The sequence below is a fragment of the Odocoileus virginianus genome, chromosome 20 (genome assembly GCF_023699985.2).
Source record: "Odocoileus virginianus isolate 20LAN1187 ecotype Illinois chromosome 20, Ovbor_1.2, whole genome shotgun sequence".
Lineage (NCBI taxonomy): Eukaryota > Metazoa > Chordata > Mammalia > Artiodactyla > Cervidae > Odocoileus > Odocoileus virginianus.
Window position 1 is genome coordinate 10,571,543 of NC_069693.1, and position 14,977 is coordinate 10,586,519.

Consider the following 14,977-nt stretch of genomic DNA (forward strand, 5'->3'; position numbering starts at 1 on the left):
AGAAACATATAGGAAACTAGCTTTATGATCTTGGGGTAGGCAGACAATTCTTTTTTTTTTTTTGTCCATGCTTTACCACATGTTGGATCTTAGTTCCCCAACCAGGGATCAAACCTATGCCCCCTACAGTGGAAATGCAGGGTCTTAATCACTGGACCACCAGGGAAGTCCCTAGAATTCTTAAACTCTAAAAGCATTAAACAGAAAGGGGAAAAAATGGATAAAGTGGACTTTAGGAAAATTAAAAATCTTTTCCTCAAAAGATACCAATGAGGGGAATTCCCTGGTGGTCGAGTGGTTAGGACTCCACGCTTTCACTGACAAGGGTTTGATCTCTGGCCAGGGAACTAAGGTTCCAAAAGCCACACAAGTGCAGCTGAAAAAAAGAAAAAACAAACCTCTGAAAGTGAAAAGGAAAGTCACAAAGTGGGAGAAGTTCTCTGCAATGCATATTCTGACAAAGAACTTATATCCAGAATACACAAATACATTACAAATCAATAAAAAGATCAGATATCTCAAATTTCTGAATATACAGAAAGCTTTGAGCAGGAACGTCCCAAAAGGAGATTCCAAATAGGCAATAAATGAAAAGTGGTCCACTTCCCTGACCATTAAGGAAATGTACACGAAAACCACAATAGGGTCGGCGCCTTTCTGCACTCAGAACTGGCAGAAGTGAGTACCGACTGGAATCCTTCATACACCATGGGTGGGAATGAAGATGGGTACCATGGCTTAGGAAGATGCTTTGTCAGTATCTGCAGAGGCTGCAAACCCCAACAACTCTTCTCCTGCCTGTACACTCGACAGGAATGCCTATCCGCTCACCAAGAGGCATGCGACAGAGTATCCACAGCAAGACTAGTCACAACAGCAAAAGAACTAGAAACAGCTCCAACACCCATCAGTTTGGTGGGTAAATAAGTCGAGGTTCGTTCATGTAACACAACATGTAACACGACTAAAGGCTTCCCTGGTGGTTCAGCGGTAAAGAATCTGCATGCCAAGCAGGAGACATTGTTCCATCCCTGGTCCAGGAAGATCCCCTGGAAAAGGAAATGGCAACCCACTCCAGTATTCTTGCCTGGAGAATCCCATGGACAGAGGAGCCTGGCGGGCTACAGTCCATAGGGTCGCAATGAGTCGGACGTGACTTTGCGACTGTACCACGAGACTAAACCACTTGCAGCAAAGTTGGTGAATCTCACAAACGTATGCACAAGAGAGAATATAGAATATGATGCCATTTATCTGAAGTTCAAAGCAGGCAAATCTACTATGTGGTGATAAAAGTTGAGACCGTGGCAGGCGTTATAGACCTGAAGGGGCATATGGAAGGCTGCTCCCACAAGTGTGCTCAGTTATCGAAAATTCAGTGATCAGTACACTCATGATTTGTGAAAGTTTCTGTATGCATGTTAGGGAAAAATTCCCTTGAAACGAAAACCAAAAATGTTAAAGTAGGATGGGTTCTGGAAACTTCATAAGCTGCTTGCCTCGACCTTTTCATGAAGCCAGGACCCAACTCCATATCCACAACTTGCTGGAGCTCAGTTTAAAGAACCTTGATCTAGTCCACCACCCTTCACTCTGTCATGAATATCTTAATTCCCTCATTTTACAGGAGGAAGCTGAGAACAGAAAGAAGAGACCCACCCTAGTCACCAAGTGTACAGACAGCTGGGCCAGGTCTAGAACAGAAGTGAAGGCTGGGAAAGAAGCAGAAATCGACGTGTTGTGGTTCAAGGTAGAAACACATCTTCCAGTTGGGCCACTCATGTCCCCTAACCCTCCTGTGCCTTATTTTTGTCTGAAAATTGGGAGTCACCATGGTACCAGCCTCAGGACTGCCATGAACACTGAGTAACACCAGCAAAGGGCTCAGCACACAGCTCAAAGACTCTGGCCATGATGATTGCTATACTCTTTTGTTGGGAGGGAGCCATGCCATGTGGCTTGTCTGAGCTAGGATCTTAGTTCCCTGACTAGGGATTGAACCCATGCCCCCTGCCATGGAAGTTTGGAGTCGTAACCACTGAACCACCAGGGAAGTCTCAGTTGCTATTCTTATTGAGGATACCAGGTCAGGAGAAAAAATGGATTCCCACATGCTCAGCACACTTTGCCAGAAGGACACTGCCAGGGGAGTCCTCTGATCTCACGCAATCCTCCCACAGCCTTTCAAGGTGGGACTATTAGACTCATTTACAGATGAAGGTATGGAACCTAGAGAGTTGAACACTGAGGTCCAGGTGAAGTCAGGAATGCAAGTGAGGTCTGTCTGACCCCAGAAGAACCAAAAAGCAAGATAAGATGTCATGCCTTAATGAAGAGGAACGCCAGGAAAGGAGAAAACGCTCTGGGAGGGCCCAGCACGGCATCATCCCTGGGGCCTGTCCCACACCCCCAGCTTCCCTGTGGGACCTCTTTCAGTCTTGGCACCAGCCTGATCTCTCAGCTCCAGACGCGTGGGCCCCACACCAGGGGTAACCCCAGCCTCCACCCCATCGAGGACCTCCTCCTGCTCCTTCCCTCAGCCCAGCCCATCAGCACCCCACATCAGGTCCCTCCCTCCCCACAGCCCCAGCCCAGCTCGAGCCTCATCCTCCCATCTGACCTGGAGCATCTCTCTCCTGCATCTCTCCCTCAGGGCCCAGCTTTTGCAAACACCTAGATCTGGCCCGGTCCCTTCCGGCTTAACAGTCTCCAAGATACATGCCAGACACTTCAGTTACATCGGACTCTTTGCGACCCCATGAACTGTAGCCCACCAGGCTCCTCTGTCCATGGGATTCTCCAGGCAAGAAACCTGGAGTGAGTTGCTTTGCCCTCCTCAAGGGGATCTTCCCAACCCAGGGATCAAACCTGCGTCTTGTCCATTACAGGCGGATTCTTGACCACTGAGCCAGCAGAGCAACCCCTCCAAGGTACAGAATGAGCATGACTAAGCTCTTCAGAGGCTAGTCCCCACCTGTCACAGTGCTCACCACTCCGTGTTCGCTGGGAGCCAGGCACCATCCCAAGCCCTGGGGACCAGATTGGAAAATAAGACAGGTCCTGACAACTTCGTGCCCCTCCTGCCGGTGCCCAGGTTGACTCATGTCTGTGTCGCCAAGTGCCTGACACAGGCCCTGCCCAGAAACATGAGTCTGAGAAAGTTGGTGAACGAAGGGGCACACTGAGGCTGCTGCCTCCACATCCAACCTGGCCAACACTTCCTGAGGCCCCTCCTCCTGGGAGTTCCCGCTGCCTGGGAGGCCAGGCCCCCTCCTCTGTGCACCCAACTCCTACACAGCTTCTAAAGCCCCATCTAATGCCACCTCCTCTGTGAAGCCTTCCTTCCTCAGGCTTTTGAAAGTTCAGGCAGCCCCTCCTTTCTGTGGGGCCCGCTTATCATCCTGGCTGGGAATGATTGCGTCCAGGTCCACCTCCTTCATCAGACTGGGATCCCCTTCCCGGGGCCACTCGAGGACAGAGAGACCACGAGACCACCTGTGACTCATCCCAGCGCCTCCGGGATTTATATCACATCTGGTGCAGCTTCAGTAAATATTTGTAGAATGAATGAGAGAATAAATGACTCTATCACAAGAAAAATGAAGGTTAGGAAGAGGGCAACATGGGCCCAGGGGCCCTGGGGAAAAGGGGAGACAAGTGCGGGAAGAGGCCGGAAGCCCCTCGGGTCATGGCTGTGCTCTCCTGACATCCCCGCCCTGACGTCCGCCCCTGCTCCCTACCCAGAACTGGCCTGGCCCTCAGGGCCCCTCGGTGAGGCTGTTAGGAAGTGTCTGGTTTCCCGTCTGCAGGCCATCTGTCCCTCCCCAGCAGGCTCACTGGCCCTTCTCCAGAGGAACACGAGGCCCACACTAGGTCAGGAGTTCCCCAGGGACCGAGGGAATGGCTCAGCGTGCGACGCGCTGCTTTAGGGGCCTCTGCCGTCCTGCGGAACCCATGTAATCCTCCCAAGCTCAGCGTCCACAGCTATCGGCTCACAGTGACCGGGGGGCTCCCCCGAGACAATGGACGCTACCCGGGCAGGGACCCAGCTGCTCTGAAGCCCAGCGGCTTGGGGCACCCTCCTGCTCCCCAGGTCCTGAGCATCTCCCCTCCCTGACCTCCTGGCAGGAGGCAGAGGGTGCAGGGGACAGGATAGGGGTTCCAAGTATGTCCCTCAGCTCCAGCCAGGACCCACCTTGTAAACTGCTTCCTGACCATCAAAAGGAGAGAGATAGGAGCAGCTGAGAGGTTTAAAGAGTGACACCTGCCAGGGCCTAGCACGGTGCCTGATGTGAGAGCAGGTTCATAAATCCTCACTGACACACAAAGGCTGCTTGGTCTCTGACCTGGTAAGACATAGGACAGGCACCCCAGGGGCTACAGGACCATGATCGTGCCAGGGCTCAGGATGGAGAGGACTGGCCCTTCAGAGCACAGTGCTTAAGACCCAGGCTGCGGAGATTCAGAGACGTGGCATCCCTTTTGGCCATGCCTTGTACTTGCTGTGTGTCCTGGCCAAGTCGCTTAACCTCTCTGAGCCTCTTCAAGATGGATGTTAAATAAGGTGGCGTGTGTCAATATGCTCCGAGGGCAAATGTGACAGAATGACCTCTCCCGCGATGGTGATTCACGGGGGCCCACCCTGGGCCGGGCGCCATGCAAGGCCCTGCCTGCGGTGCCAGTGGAATGCTCACGCTGACAGCAGTTCCCGTCTCTGCCAGGCATCGGCAGGCTGGCAGCTCCCAAGGCTGGACCTGGCTCTGAGGTCAGAGTCTGTGCCTGCTGAGGCTCCAGCAGCAATTAGGTGGGTGACATCTTGTCCACAGTCAGGGGTCGTCAGGTGCCCGGGTGACATCTCCCCTGTTCTGGGTTTTGGGCCAGCCCTGGCAATGCCTCCCGCCTCCTCACTAGGACCGGGCCAGGGCACCACTCAGCAAAGGCCGCTGCATCCACGGCCCACCCCCACGAGGGCCACTCACCAGGATGGTCGTAACCACCAGAGTCTTGTTGGCCAGCGTCTGCGACAGGTTGATGTCCAGGGTGGTGGCGTTCATGGCCAGCGTCCGGTTAGAGTACCACACCCCGATCTGAGGCAGAGAGGGCGCTGTCAGCACAGGCAGGTCCGCCCCCCACCCCCGAGGACACCTCAGCCCTCGGGCCCTGCCCTGCCCTCGCCCCCCACCCCACCAAGGCCCCCGGCATCGCCCTGGGGAAGCTCACCTCCCGGTGGCCCTGCCGAGACTTCTCCAAGATGCGCAGCGTGTAGTTGGTCCTCTGCCCTTTGCTGTTGAACTCCACCCGCCCGGTCAGCCCGTCATACTCTACCTAGCAGGGCGGGAGGAGGGCAGAGGGAGGGCGGGCCCGGAGGGAGGAGACACAGAGAGAGGGAGAAGGGCCAGGAGGGACCACAGGTGAACAGGCACGACCACGTGCCGGCAAAAGGAGAGGAGCGGGCGAGAACAGCACAGACCGAGGAAGGCCAGGCCCAGAGAGAGCAAGGAGGCGGGGGAGGGGGTCGGAGGTGCAGGGGGCGCGGGCGCGGGGGAGACACAGTGAGTGGCCCCGCGCGCCCAGGCAGGCTGCCGCACCCCCTCGGCCCGCCCCGCTCCGCGCTCACCATGCGCAGGTAGTTCATGAGGCTGGTCCCGTGGGGCCAAATGTTGGCCGACGTACAGGCCAGCGGCTTCACGCCGATCTCCTGGCTGCGGTTCAGCTCCCGGACGGCGCTCACCACCACGTGCACGGCGTCAAACATCAGGGCAGCCGACAGCTGGGGGGTGGACGGTGGGGTGGGGGGCAGAGATGGGGAACGAATGGGAAAGACGGAGTTCAGCCAAGGGAGGCCCGAAGCTCCGTGGTGTTTACCCCAAGCCTTCAGACATTTCTCTCTCCAGCAATGTAAAATCATGAGGTCAGGAGCGAGGAGGGGTTTCTCGGGGGTCGGAGATGGCAGGGGGAAGGGCAAGCAGGCTGCCCGAGCCTTTGTCAGGGCGGCTTTTCCTGTGGGGCATGTGTCTTGGGAAGGGCACATCCAAGAGGGTTTGCCTGGACGGCCAGCTGTCACCCCCATAGTGGGGAGGTTCATGGGCACAGAAATCCATGCGTCCGTGTGGTTGACATGGGGTCACGGAGGAGGGGAAGGGAGAGAGCCACAGACCCTGTGTCCAGGGACACACTTATGTGGGCGGGGCTGGACAAACGTGCATATTTGTCTATACATGGGGGGAGGGGCGTCATGTGCAGGAAACAGGAGGGCATAAGGGTTATGAGCCCGGGGCCGGGTGGCAGATGACTCCGCTAGAGGCCTGGCTCTGCTATTAATATTTCCTGCAGAGAGCTGAGTCCACACCCCTCCCCAAATCTCCGCTTCCTCCCTGATAAAAGTAAAGGTAACAGTTAACTCTGCCTCTGAGTGCTTATGTGGGATTCCAGGGAGAGAACGCATGCAAAGAGCTCAGAACAGCGCCTGGCACTCAGCAAGGGCTCGACACGCACAGGCTGCTGAGCTGTGTCTGTGAATTCGGGACGTGTGTCTTGGAGAACGTGGGAGAACGTGTCTCAGCGGGCTGGGTGTGACAGTCTGAGTAGCCGTGTGGTGTCGGTAGGTGCAGGGTGCGGACAGATGCGCATCTGTCCTTGTACGTGCGTGAGGGCCCTGCACGCACACGTCTGGACGCGTGGCTTGGTGTCTGTGTAAGTTTCTGTGCACGAAGGTGTGTCTTCTTGGTACCCTGGTGTCTGACTAGATGTCTGTGAACAAATACACATTAAGTATGCATTTTTTGTATGTCTGCATTTATTCAACACATGTTTTTGGACATCTATCCTGAGCCAGGTGGTTTTAGGTGTGGGGATACAATAAAGAACAAAACAGACAGAAAACCCCTGCCCTCATGGAACTTACAACCTAAATCTCTATAAATATATCTAAGCACAATACAGAGCAAGCCACGGGGTGATTAGATAAGCAAAGACAGGTGCTGTGGAGAAAAACCCAGCAGGGGAGGGGGTTAAACCCTGGATGTTTGTTAGTCTCTCAGCCGTGTCCGTGTTCAACTCTCTGTGACCCCACGGACTGTAGCCCACCAGGCTCCTCTGTCCATGGAATTCTCCAGGCAAGAATACTGGAGTGGGTTGCCATTTCCTTCTCCAGGGGATCTTCCCGACCCAGGGATGGAACCTGGGTCTCTCGCATTGCAAATAGTGGGTAGTTGGCCATTTTTAAAATAGGGGGGCATTTGAGCAGTAACTTGGTGATGAGCGAATCACTAGCTCCCTGAGGATGTACATGCAGAGCAGCAGGAAGAGCAAGTGCAAAGGCCCTGGGGTGTGCATGTGCTAGGGCACCTGGAGGTGTGGCTGGAGCAGGTGGAGAGGAAGAAATGGGTCAGACTTAACCCCAGGGCTGCACCACGAGGCCTCCTGGACTCAGAAAGCAAGAGGTGTACCAGGGGGTCCTGAGCACAATCGGCCGAAGCCTGAAGGGGCCCCAAAGTGTCTGTGTGCTAGGAGGAGGGCGCGAGCTCACCGCAGGGCCGGGGTAAGTGCTGGCTTCACAGTTCTCCCTCCAGGACATGTTGAGGCTGCGCACGAACTCGGGATAGAAGGGGTGCGAGGTGTTGAACATGGAGAAGCCCAGGATATTGGAGGAGTCCTCCACGACCCCGTCCAAGTGCAGGATGGGGAAGTCCTGGGGCCGAGAAGAGGGCATGAGGCTGGGGCAGGCCCACCTGGGGCAGAGGCGGGTGGGGGCTGCAGGGGGTACGCACCATGGTGGTGAGGATGTACTTATAAAACGCTGAAGTCATTCCCAGCTCTGAGGCCTGGAGAACAGAGGAGGCAGAAATGGGGAGAAGCCGAGAGACACCCCGTGGGAAACAGTGAGAGACACCCAGGGACAGAGAGAGACAGGGAAAAAGGAGATGCATGGAGACAGGGAGACCTCGGTTCCTCCCATCCCACAGGGTGGCTGGCGCCCCAGGTGGGATGAAGATTTTGTCGGAGGGAGAATGACGCCCTCAAGTGCCCACCTTTCTCTTTAGGTCACTTAGAAGACTACTTTCTGGAGACAGCCAAAGGAACACCTCAGAAAAAGGGTGGCAGTAACCTTAACTTTAACCCCCAGGTTGCCCCAAAGCCAAGTTTGGGGCTGCCAATGTGTAGGGCTCAGCCGGGTCACAGGTCAGAAAAACTACGCCTTGCCATTTTTAAAAGCACTTTTCCATGAAAGGACGTGCATTTAAATCTCAAGATTTGGGGGAATTCCCTGGAGGTTCAGTGGTCAGGACTCTGAGCTTCTACTGCAAGGGGCACAGGTTCGATCCCTGGAGGGGGGGCGGGTGTGGGGTGGGAACTAATAGCCCACCTGCCCGCAGCATGACCAAAAAAGAAAAAAATTTAGAAAAAAAAAAAAACTCTCAAGATTCACATTCTCACAGTCCTTAAGAACAAAGCTAGAAGACATCTTAGGTCTGCAGCTCCCAGTTCTGTGCCACTCGGATCATTAGAACAGGAAATGGCACCAGCCTGCATAGCCTGCGTGGCAGAAGCTGTGAGCACGTGTTACAGCCCCTTCCGGGATGGGAAAGTGCGGGCCAGAAAGGAAGGTGATCACTGGTCACCCGCTCACACAGGAGCGGCTGGGACCCTGGCCCAGGGCTGCCCTGCCTGCCTTGAGAACCCAGAGTCTTTTCTCTCAGACGCCTGCCTCAAGAGCCCCGTGGATTCTGTCACACTTCTTCCTAGAAGCTACACTCAGCAATGACATATGGTTTTAATTTTTTAAAAGCTGGAGAAAAATAAATAATACAGATTAGATTATAAGGAAAATTAAGAGCTGGGAACAATGAATGATTAATGAATGTGGGTCACTGGTGGGTGGCACTTGGAGGGCCCTGGGGTGGGAGGAGAAGGTCCCGGGACTGGCCTATCCTGGGTGGCCTCGAGCCAGTCCATCTCTCCCCGCAAGTCCCTGCTTCTTTATTCACAAAGTGGTATCATACTTGCCCTGCAGAGTGGGATGAGAGCCAAATACACATATATATACTGTGCTCTATGCTGAGTCCCTTCAGTCATGTTCATCTCCTTGTGACCCCATGGACTGTAGCCCATCAGGCTCCTCTGTTCATGGGATTCTCCAAGCAAGAATGCTGGACTGGGTTGCCATGCCCTCCTCCAGGGGATCTTCCTGACCCAGGGATTGAACCTGCGTTTCTTACATCTCCTGCACTGCCGGGGCGGGGGGCTTCTTTACCACTAGTGCCACCTAGGAAGCATATACAATATTTTTTTTTGGCTGAGCCGTGCATCTTGTGCAATACTAGTTCTCCGACTAGGGATGGAACCCATGTTCCCTACAGTGGAAGTGTGGAACCTTAACCACTGGACCACCAGGGAATTCCCGAGAGTCAAATTAAAGAAGACACGCAAATGCCCCAACACAGAGTAGGACAAGCACTCAGTAAAGACCGCAGTGCACTCCCAGTACGCTAACATCCACTCTGGGCCAGGGGCCATCCGGGTGCCTCCCCACCATTCCCTTATTTACCCTCATGGCAGTCCAATGAGGTAGGAAGTATTCCCAAAAAGGGGAGGTAACTGTCCAGGATTCAACCAGGGGTGCAAGCGGGAAGAGACAGAACTTCCTGGTTAGTGTTTGCACGTGGGAAGCGGGACTCCGGACTGCCACGCAACCACTGAGGCCCGTGGGCCTCATCGAACTTGCTCTGTCACCCCATGTTTCTGCTCCTGACCCTGCAGGGAATCAGAGACAGGGCAGGGAGAGACCCACCTTACGGAGAATGAGGTGGGAGATGGATGCGTTGGCGTCGATGATGATGGTAGACACTTTGTCGTCACGGATCTCCTTGAGCAGTGGCGTGGGGTCCCGGCTATCATCCAGCATCCTCACAGAGAGCGTCTCTTTGGAGATGAGGAAGCCGCGCACCAGCTCCTCCAATCGCAGCAGGCCTGAGGGACGGAAGGGGCCCTGTGTTAGAGCCTCTCCGTGCGCCTGGATGGGAGTGGCCACTCCCTGCTCCCTGGCATGGGGTAGCTGGGGAGAGGACGCGGGGCAGCTGTCCAGAGCACAGCTGGCTCTCTTGGGGCGCTGGGCCAGGACCTCCCCTGACCTCCGCATGCCTGTCTCCTGCCACCTTTCTGCCCCCAAGGGGCTGCGTCACAGGCACGCACACTTCACACGTGCAGAGCCGCAATCTGCTCTTCTCGCCAAACCACCAGTCTCTCGGGGTCAGTGCACAAACTCCAGCCGGCCAGGCACTCAGGCCAAAACCTTTGATGGCAGCCTGGCTTCCTCTCCGTCTCACATCAGCGCCCAATCCACCCAGGCTCGAGTTTCAAAGCATACCCTGTGGCACCGAGCCACCATCACCGCCCTGGCCCAGGCCGCTGCCATCTCCTGCCTGTTACGACGGCCGCACTGCCCCACACCCCCGGGAGAGCCTGTTCCCGGGGCAGCAGCCAGAACTGCTGTAAGCAGGTGTGTCCCCGTCTGTTCCAAACCCTCCGACGCCTTCTCATTTGTTTAGAGTGAAGGCCAAAGTCCTCAACGCCCCCAAGGCCCCACTCCATCTGCCCATGCGCCTCATCTCCCTGACCTCATCTCCTCTCACTCACTCTCAGCCATGCTGGCCTCCTCGTTCACACACACGCGCGCGCGCGCGCACACACACACACACACACATGCCTGGTGGCCTCCGCGCCTGCTGTCCCCTCCGCCTGGAACGCTCTTCTCCAGATCCCCACTCGGCTCCGTCCCTCACCACCTTCAGATCTCTACTCAAATGTCACCTCCTCAACAAGGCCCAAGCCCACCAGCCCATTTGAAATACCACCCCCTGCCCCAGCTCTCCCAGTTCCTGTCATCTTCCTCTATTTATCATAAGACTTTATATATACACACACACATATATACATATTTTTTTTTGGCTGTTCCCCAACCAGGGATCGAACCCACAGCCCCTGCATTGGAAACTTGAGTCTTAACCACTGGACTGCCAGGGAAATTCCTGTCCACAGGACTCAACACTGCTGACTGGACCACGTCTTCTCTATGTTCACCGCCTGGCTCCTCTTATTAGCTCTGACAAGGGCAAGGACCCCTGGCCTGGCTCACGCACAGCCTCATCCCTAAGACCAAGAAGAACGTCTGGACCATGGCAAGTGTGCAGGAAATACCTTATGAAAGAGGACTTCTTCCTGGAGGTGACTGAGCGCGGTCCTCTCTCTCTCCAGCTGCACAACCACAGGCCCACCAGCCCCACCAGCCCCCTAGATGTCCCCACTTGACTGTCTCAAGGACACCTCAAACCCACTGCATGCCCCAGAACTGACCGTCCCTTCCAACTCGGGCAGGACCTGGTCACCGTCCATGACCCCTCTGCCCTTCCCTCACGATGCTCCTCTGATCCATTCTGGCCCCTCCAGCCCCTGCCATCACCTGAGCCCTAACCAAGATCATCCCTCGCCACCTCTGGGGGCTCTCCCTGCCACATCTCCTGTCGCTCTCCGAGTCTGCTGTCTACACCGCAGCCAAAGGGCCCAGAGAGCTCTTCCTGCAACACACCCGCCTGGTGCGGTCCTTGCCCCACCCTCCATCACTGGGCTTCCCTGATGTCTCAATGGGTAAAGAGTCCACCTGCAATGCAGGAGACACAGGAGATACATCTGTCTTCCATCCCTGGGTGGGGAAGATCCCTTGGAGGAGGAAATGGCAACCCACTCTAGTATTTTTGCCTTGGAAATCCCATGGACAGAGAAGCCCGGCGTGCTACAGTCCATGGGGTCACAAAAGAGTTGGACATGACTGAGCGACTTAGCACATCGTCTTCAGGATAAAACACAAGGCCCGGAGCGATGGAGCCCCATCTCCGGGTCCTGCTTCATCACTTCTGCATGGGGGGCATCTTTGAGCCTCCCTGGGCCTTGCCTCTGCCTTGCTTTCTACTCAGGACCCACGCCTTCCCTCCTCTCCCACCTCAACTCATCCCCACCCTTCAGGTCCAGCATAGAGGTCCCTTCCTCTGGGAGGTGGACACTGAGGCTCTCAGACCAGGGTAGGATCACCCCCCCGCTTAACTCCTGAGAGCTCGCATCACTCTGAATCACAACTGCTCGCCCGCTGTGAGGCCCAGTGGCCCTGGAGCTCCAGGAAATCGGGGATCGAGCCTAGCACTACTCACTGAGGAAACGCCGAGACCTAGCAGGGGCCTGCTCGGAGTCATGCTTAGTGATTATCTGTGCATTAAATGGTCCCTTTGGGGTGGGGAAGTGAGAAGGGGGGTGGCCTATGGAACCAGAAATCGGGTTCCTAAAGGGAAAGGGATGCAGGGACAAGGAGAGACTGTGTCTGACTCCCCCAGACCTTACAACTAGGGGGCAAAAATGACTGTGAGAGATTAGATCTCTTGGGAAGAGCAGTTTGGGGAAACAGAAAACAAAGCCTCCTGCTCTCCTCCCTCGTGGGAATTCCCTGGCAGTCCAGTGGTTAGGGCTCCGCATTCTCACCGCCAAGGGCCCAGGTTTGACCCCTGGTCGGGGAACTAAGATCCCTCAAGCCGCAAGGCACGGCCAACAAAATCAAAGAAGTAAAAATGAAATAAAAAACCGTTCTCCTCCCTCACACTCGGCCTTGGCGCAGATGAGGCTGGCCGAGGGGTAGTTGAAGGACTTGAGGATCCGGGAGACGGCCAGACTGACGTCCTCGTTACTGGGGTACAAGCTGACGGACGCGAAGCGGAGGTACTGAAGGCGGGGTGTCTCCTCAGGACCCACCTTGATGTGGGGGATCTAAACAGAGAAGAACTTGTGCTTCCATCCTGCTCCCCCTCCCCAGCCCTCAGCCTCCAGGGACCTGCCCCCCACCCCAGGCTCCCCTCTCACCTCCTTCTCTCCACAGATATGGCTCACGGTGGAGGCAGACGCGGGGCTGGAGGAGGGTCCCAGGACAGACACAACCCCCTTGGGCAGGATCTGACACACTGCGAGGGGCAGGAAGAGACCGCAGATTCAGGCACTTGCTTCCTCTTTGCTGACCCCACCCTTGGGGACCCTTCCCTGGCCTGGGAGAGAACCCGACACTCCGCATAGGGCTGCCTGATCCTTCTCCCCGTGCCGGACCCGGAGGCCCGATCCCTGACCAGGCCCATCGCAGGGGAAAAAAAACAGAGGGGCCACGAGACACAGGGAGACAGGGAGACAGGCCAACGGACGGCCAGGTCAGAGCAAGAGAGAAACAAAGAGGGCAAGAGGACACCAAGGACCTCCTTCTGGCTGCAAATCCAGGGTCTGGTTTCTCAGCCTTTGTCTTTGTCAACCTTTTTAACCACACAAAACCTAGGATACTGGGCTTCCCAGGCAGCTCAGTGGTTAAAAGAATCAATCCACCTGCCAGTGCAGGAGACACAGGAGACGCACGTCCCATCCCTGGATCAGGAAGATCCCCTGGAGGAGGAAATGGTACCCTGCTCTAGTATTCTTGCCTGGAGAATCCCATGGAAAGAGGACGCTGGGGGCTGTAGTGCATGGTGGGGGGGTCATCCAACACCCCTTCTACCCCGAACTGACAGCCGAGGCTCCCTCTATGCTCTACACCCCAAACACTTTTCCTCTGTTGCATTTACTGGCTCTCTTTCTTCCCTTTTCTTTCTCCTTATACACGTGTGCGTCTCTAGGCTGGGAGGCAGGCCGAGTCTTGTTTTCACCTGCACCGTGCCCATCCCCATGGCAGAACATGAACTTTCTCTCAAGGAAGCACATGGTTCCCAGAACTGATTGATTCCTGACCCAGGATCAAAGAACCGCATTGTCCTGGCCACAGGGATCGGTTCTGAGATGGGGACGGGCTCAAACTAGGCCATTGAGAGCCTTCCCCAGGTCCCCTGCTAAAATTATCCCTGGCTTTGCTAAACTGGAGAGATGTAAAGTTTTGACCAGTTGTGGCCATCCTGACACCAGCTGGGGAGGGCATTCCTGAAAACAAAACCAACTGAGAGGAAAGTAGGACCCAGAGAGGAAGACGCAGAGCTTCCTGGAACATCACTTGAGTATCTGCATGCCAGAAACAATCCAGGGATATCATTCGAGGACCTGGATCCAAGCAAGCCCCAAATTAATCTTTAGGTCATTTTGCTGTTGTTCAGTCACCAAGTCGTGTCTGACTCTTTGCAATCCCGTGGACTGCACCATGGCAGGCTCCCTTGTCCTCTACTATCTCCCCGAGGTTTGCTCAGATTCATGTCCATTGAGTCGGTGATGCCATCTAACCGTCTCATCCTCTGCCGCCCCCTTCTCCTTTTGCCCTCAATCTTTCCCAGCATCAGGGCCTTTAGCGACATGACCTGATAAGTTGTTTTTCTTAAGTCAGCCTGAGTTGGGTTTCTGCCACCTAACAGAGAGCATCGTAACTAAACATTTCATTTTCCTCCAAACTTCCTACCTACGTGCCTTGTGTTGGTGAGGGGAGCGGGGTCACCATTTACACACACCACATCCCTGGAAATGATCCTCAGCTTTGATCTTTCTCCTAATGGTCGAGTCACCAAGTCCTGTCTCATTTCTGTACTCAAATTTTCTCACATCTTTCCCTCTCTCTTCAACCCCTCCTCCCCTGTCCTACCTAGGGGTGTCAACTCAGGCACTCACCAGCCTCCTCATGAGCCATCCAAATCTAGCCTCTAATTTCCACTTTCACCAGCTCCCTGCTCCAAACCCATCAATGACTCCCCACTGCCTGCACGTGAAGATGGCATCTTTCAGCCTGCTCAAGCTGACCTGTCAACCTGCCCAGCCTCACCTCCCATCACCCAGCTACACTCTAGTCTCTCACGATCCCTGCAAACAAGTCCTGAGCCCAGGTGGTCAGGCTGAGTACAACCCTACATCATGTTCCTTGGCTCCAAACACTCAGTCCTCCCCTCTGCCCCAGCTCCAGACTACCGGCACGTGCCTGGAACACCAT

The 14,977-nt window shown here is 55.3% G+C and overlaps 1 protein-coding gene across 2 annotated transcripts in view; it reads right to left on the minus strand.

Moving 5' to 3' along the window:
* Positions 1 to 14,977, minus strand: part of GRIK5 (glutamate ionotropic receptor kainate type subunit 5) — a 62,388-nt gene that overhangs the window by 41,365 nt on the left and 6,046 nt on the right. For both annotated transcript variants that reach the window (XM_070450777.1, XM_070450778.1), the window contains exons 4-11: positions 12,901 to 12,998; positions 12,642 to 12,807; positions 9,791 to 9,969; positions 7,770 to 7,823; positions 7,529 to 7,690; positions 5,618 to 5,770; positions 5,221 to 5,325; positions 4,980 to 5,087 (exon numbers count right to left, since the gene is read on the minus strand). In XM_070450777.1, coding sequence (XP_070306878.1) covers positions 4,980 to 5,087; positions 5,221 to 5,325; positions 5,618 to 5,770; positions 7,529 to 7,690; positions 7,770 to 7,823; positions 9,791 to 9,969; positions 12,642 to 12,807; positions 12,901 to 12,998 — 1,025 coding nt within the window. The remainder of the gene's footprint in view (positions 1 to 4,979; positions 5,088 to 5,220; positions 5,326 to 5,617; positions 5,771 to 7,528; positions 7,691 to 7,769; positions 7,824 to 9,790; positions 9,970 to 12,641; positions 12,808 to 12,900; positions 12,999 to 14,977) is intronic.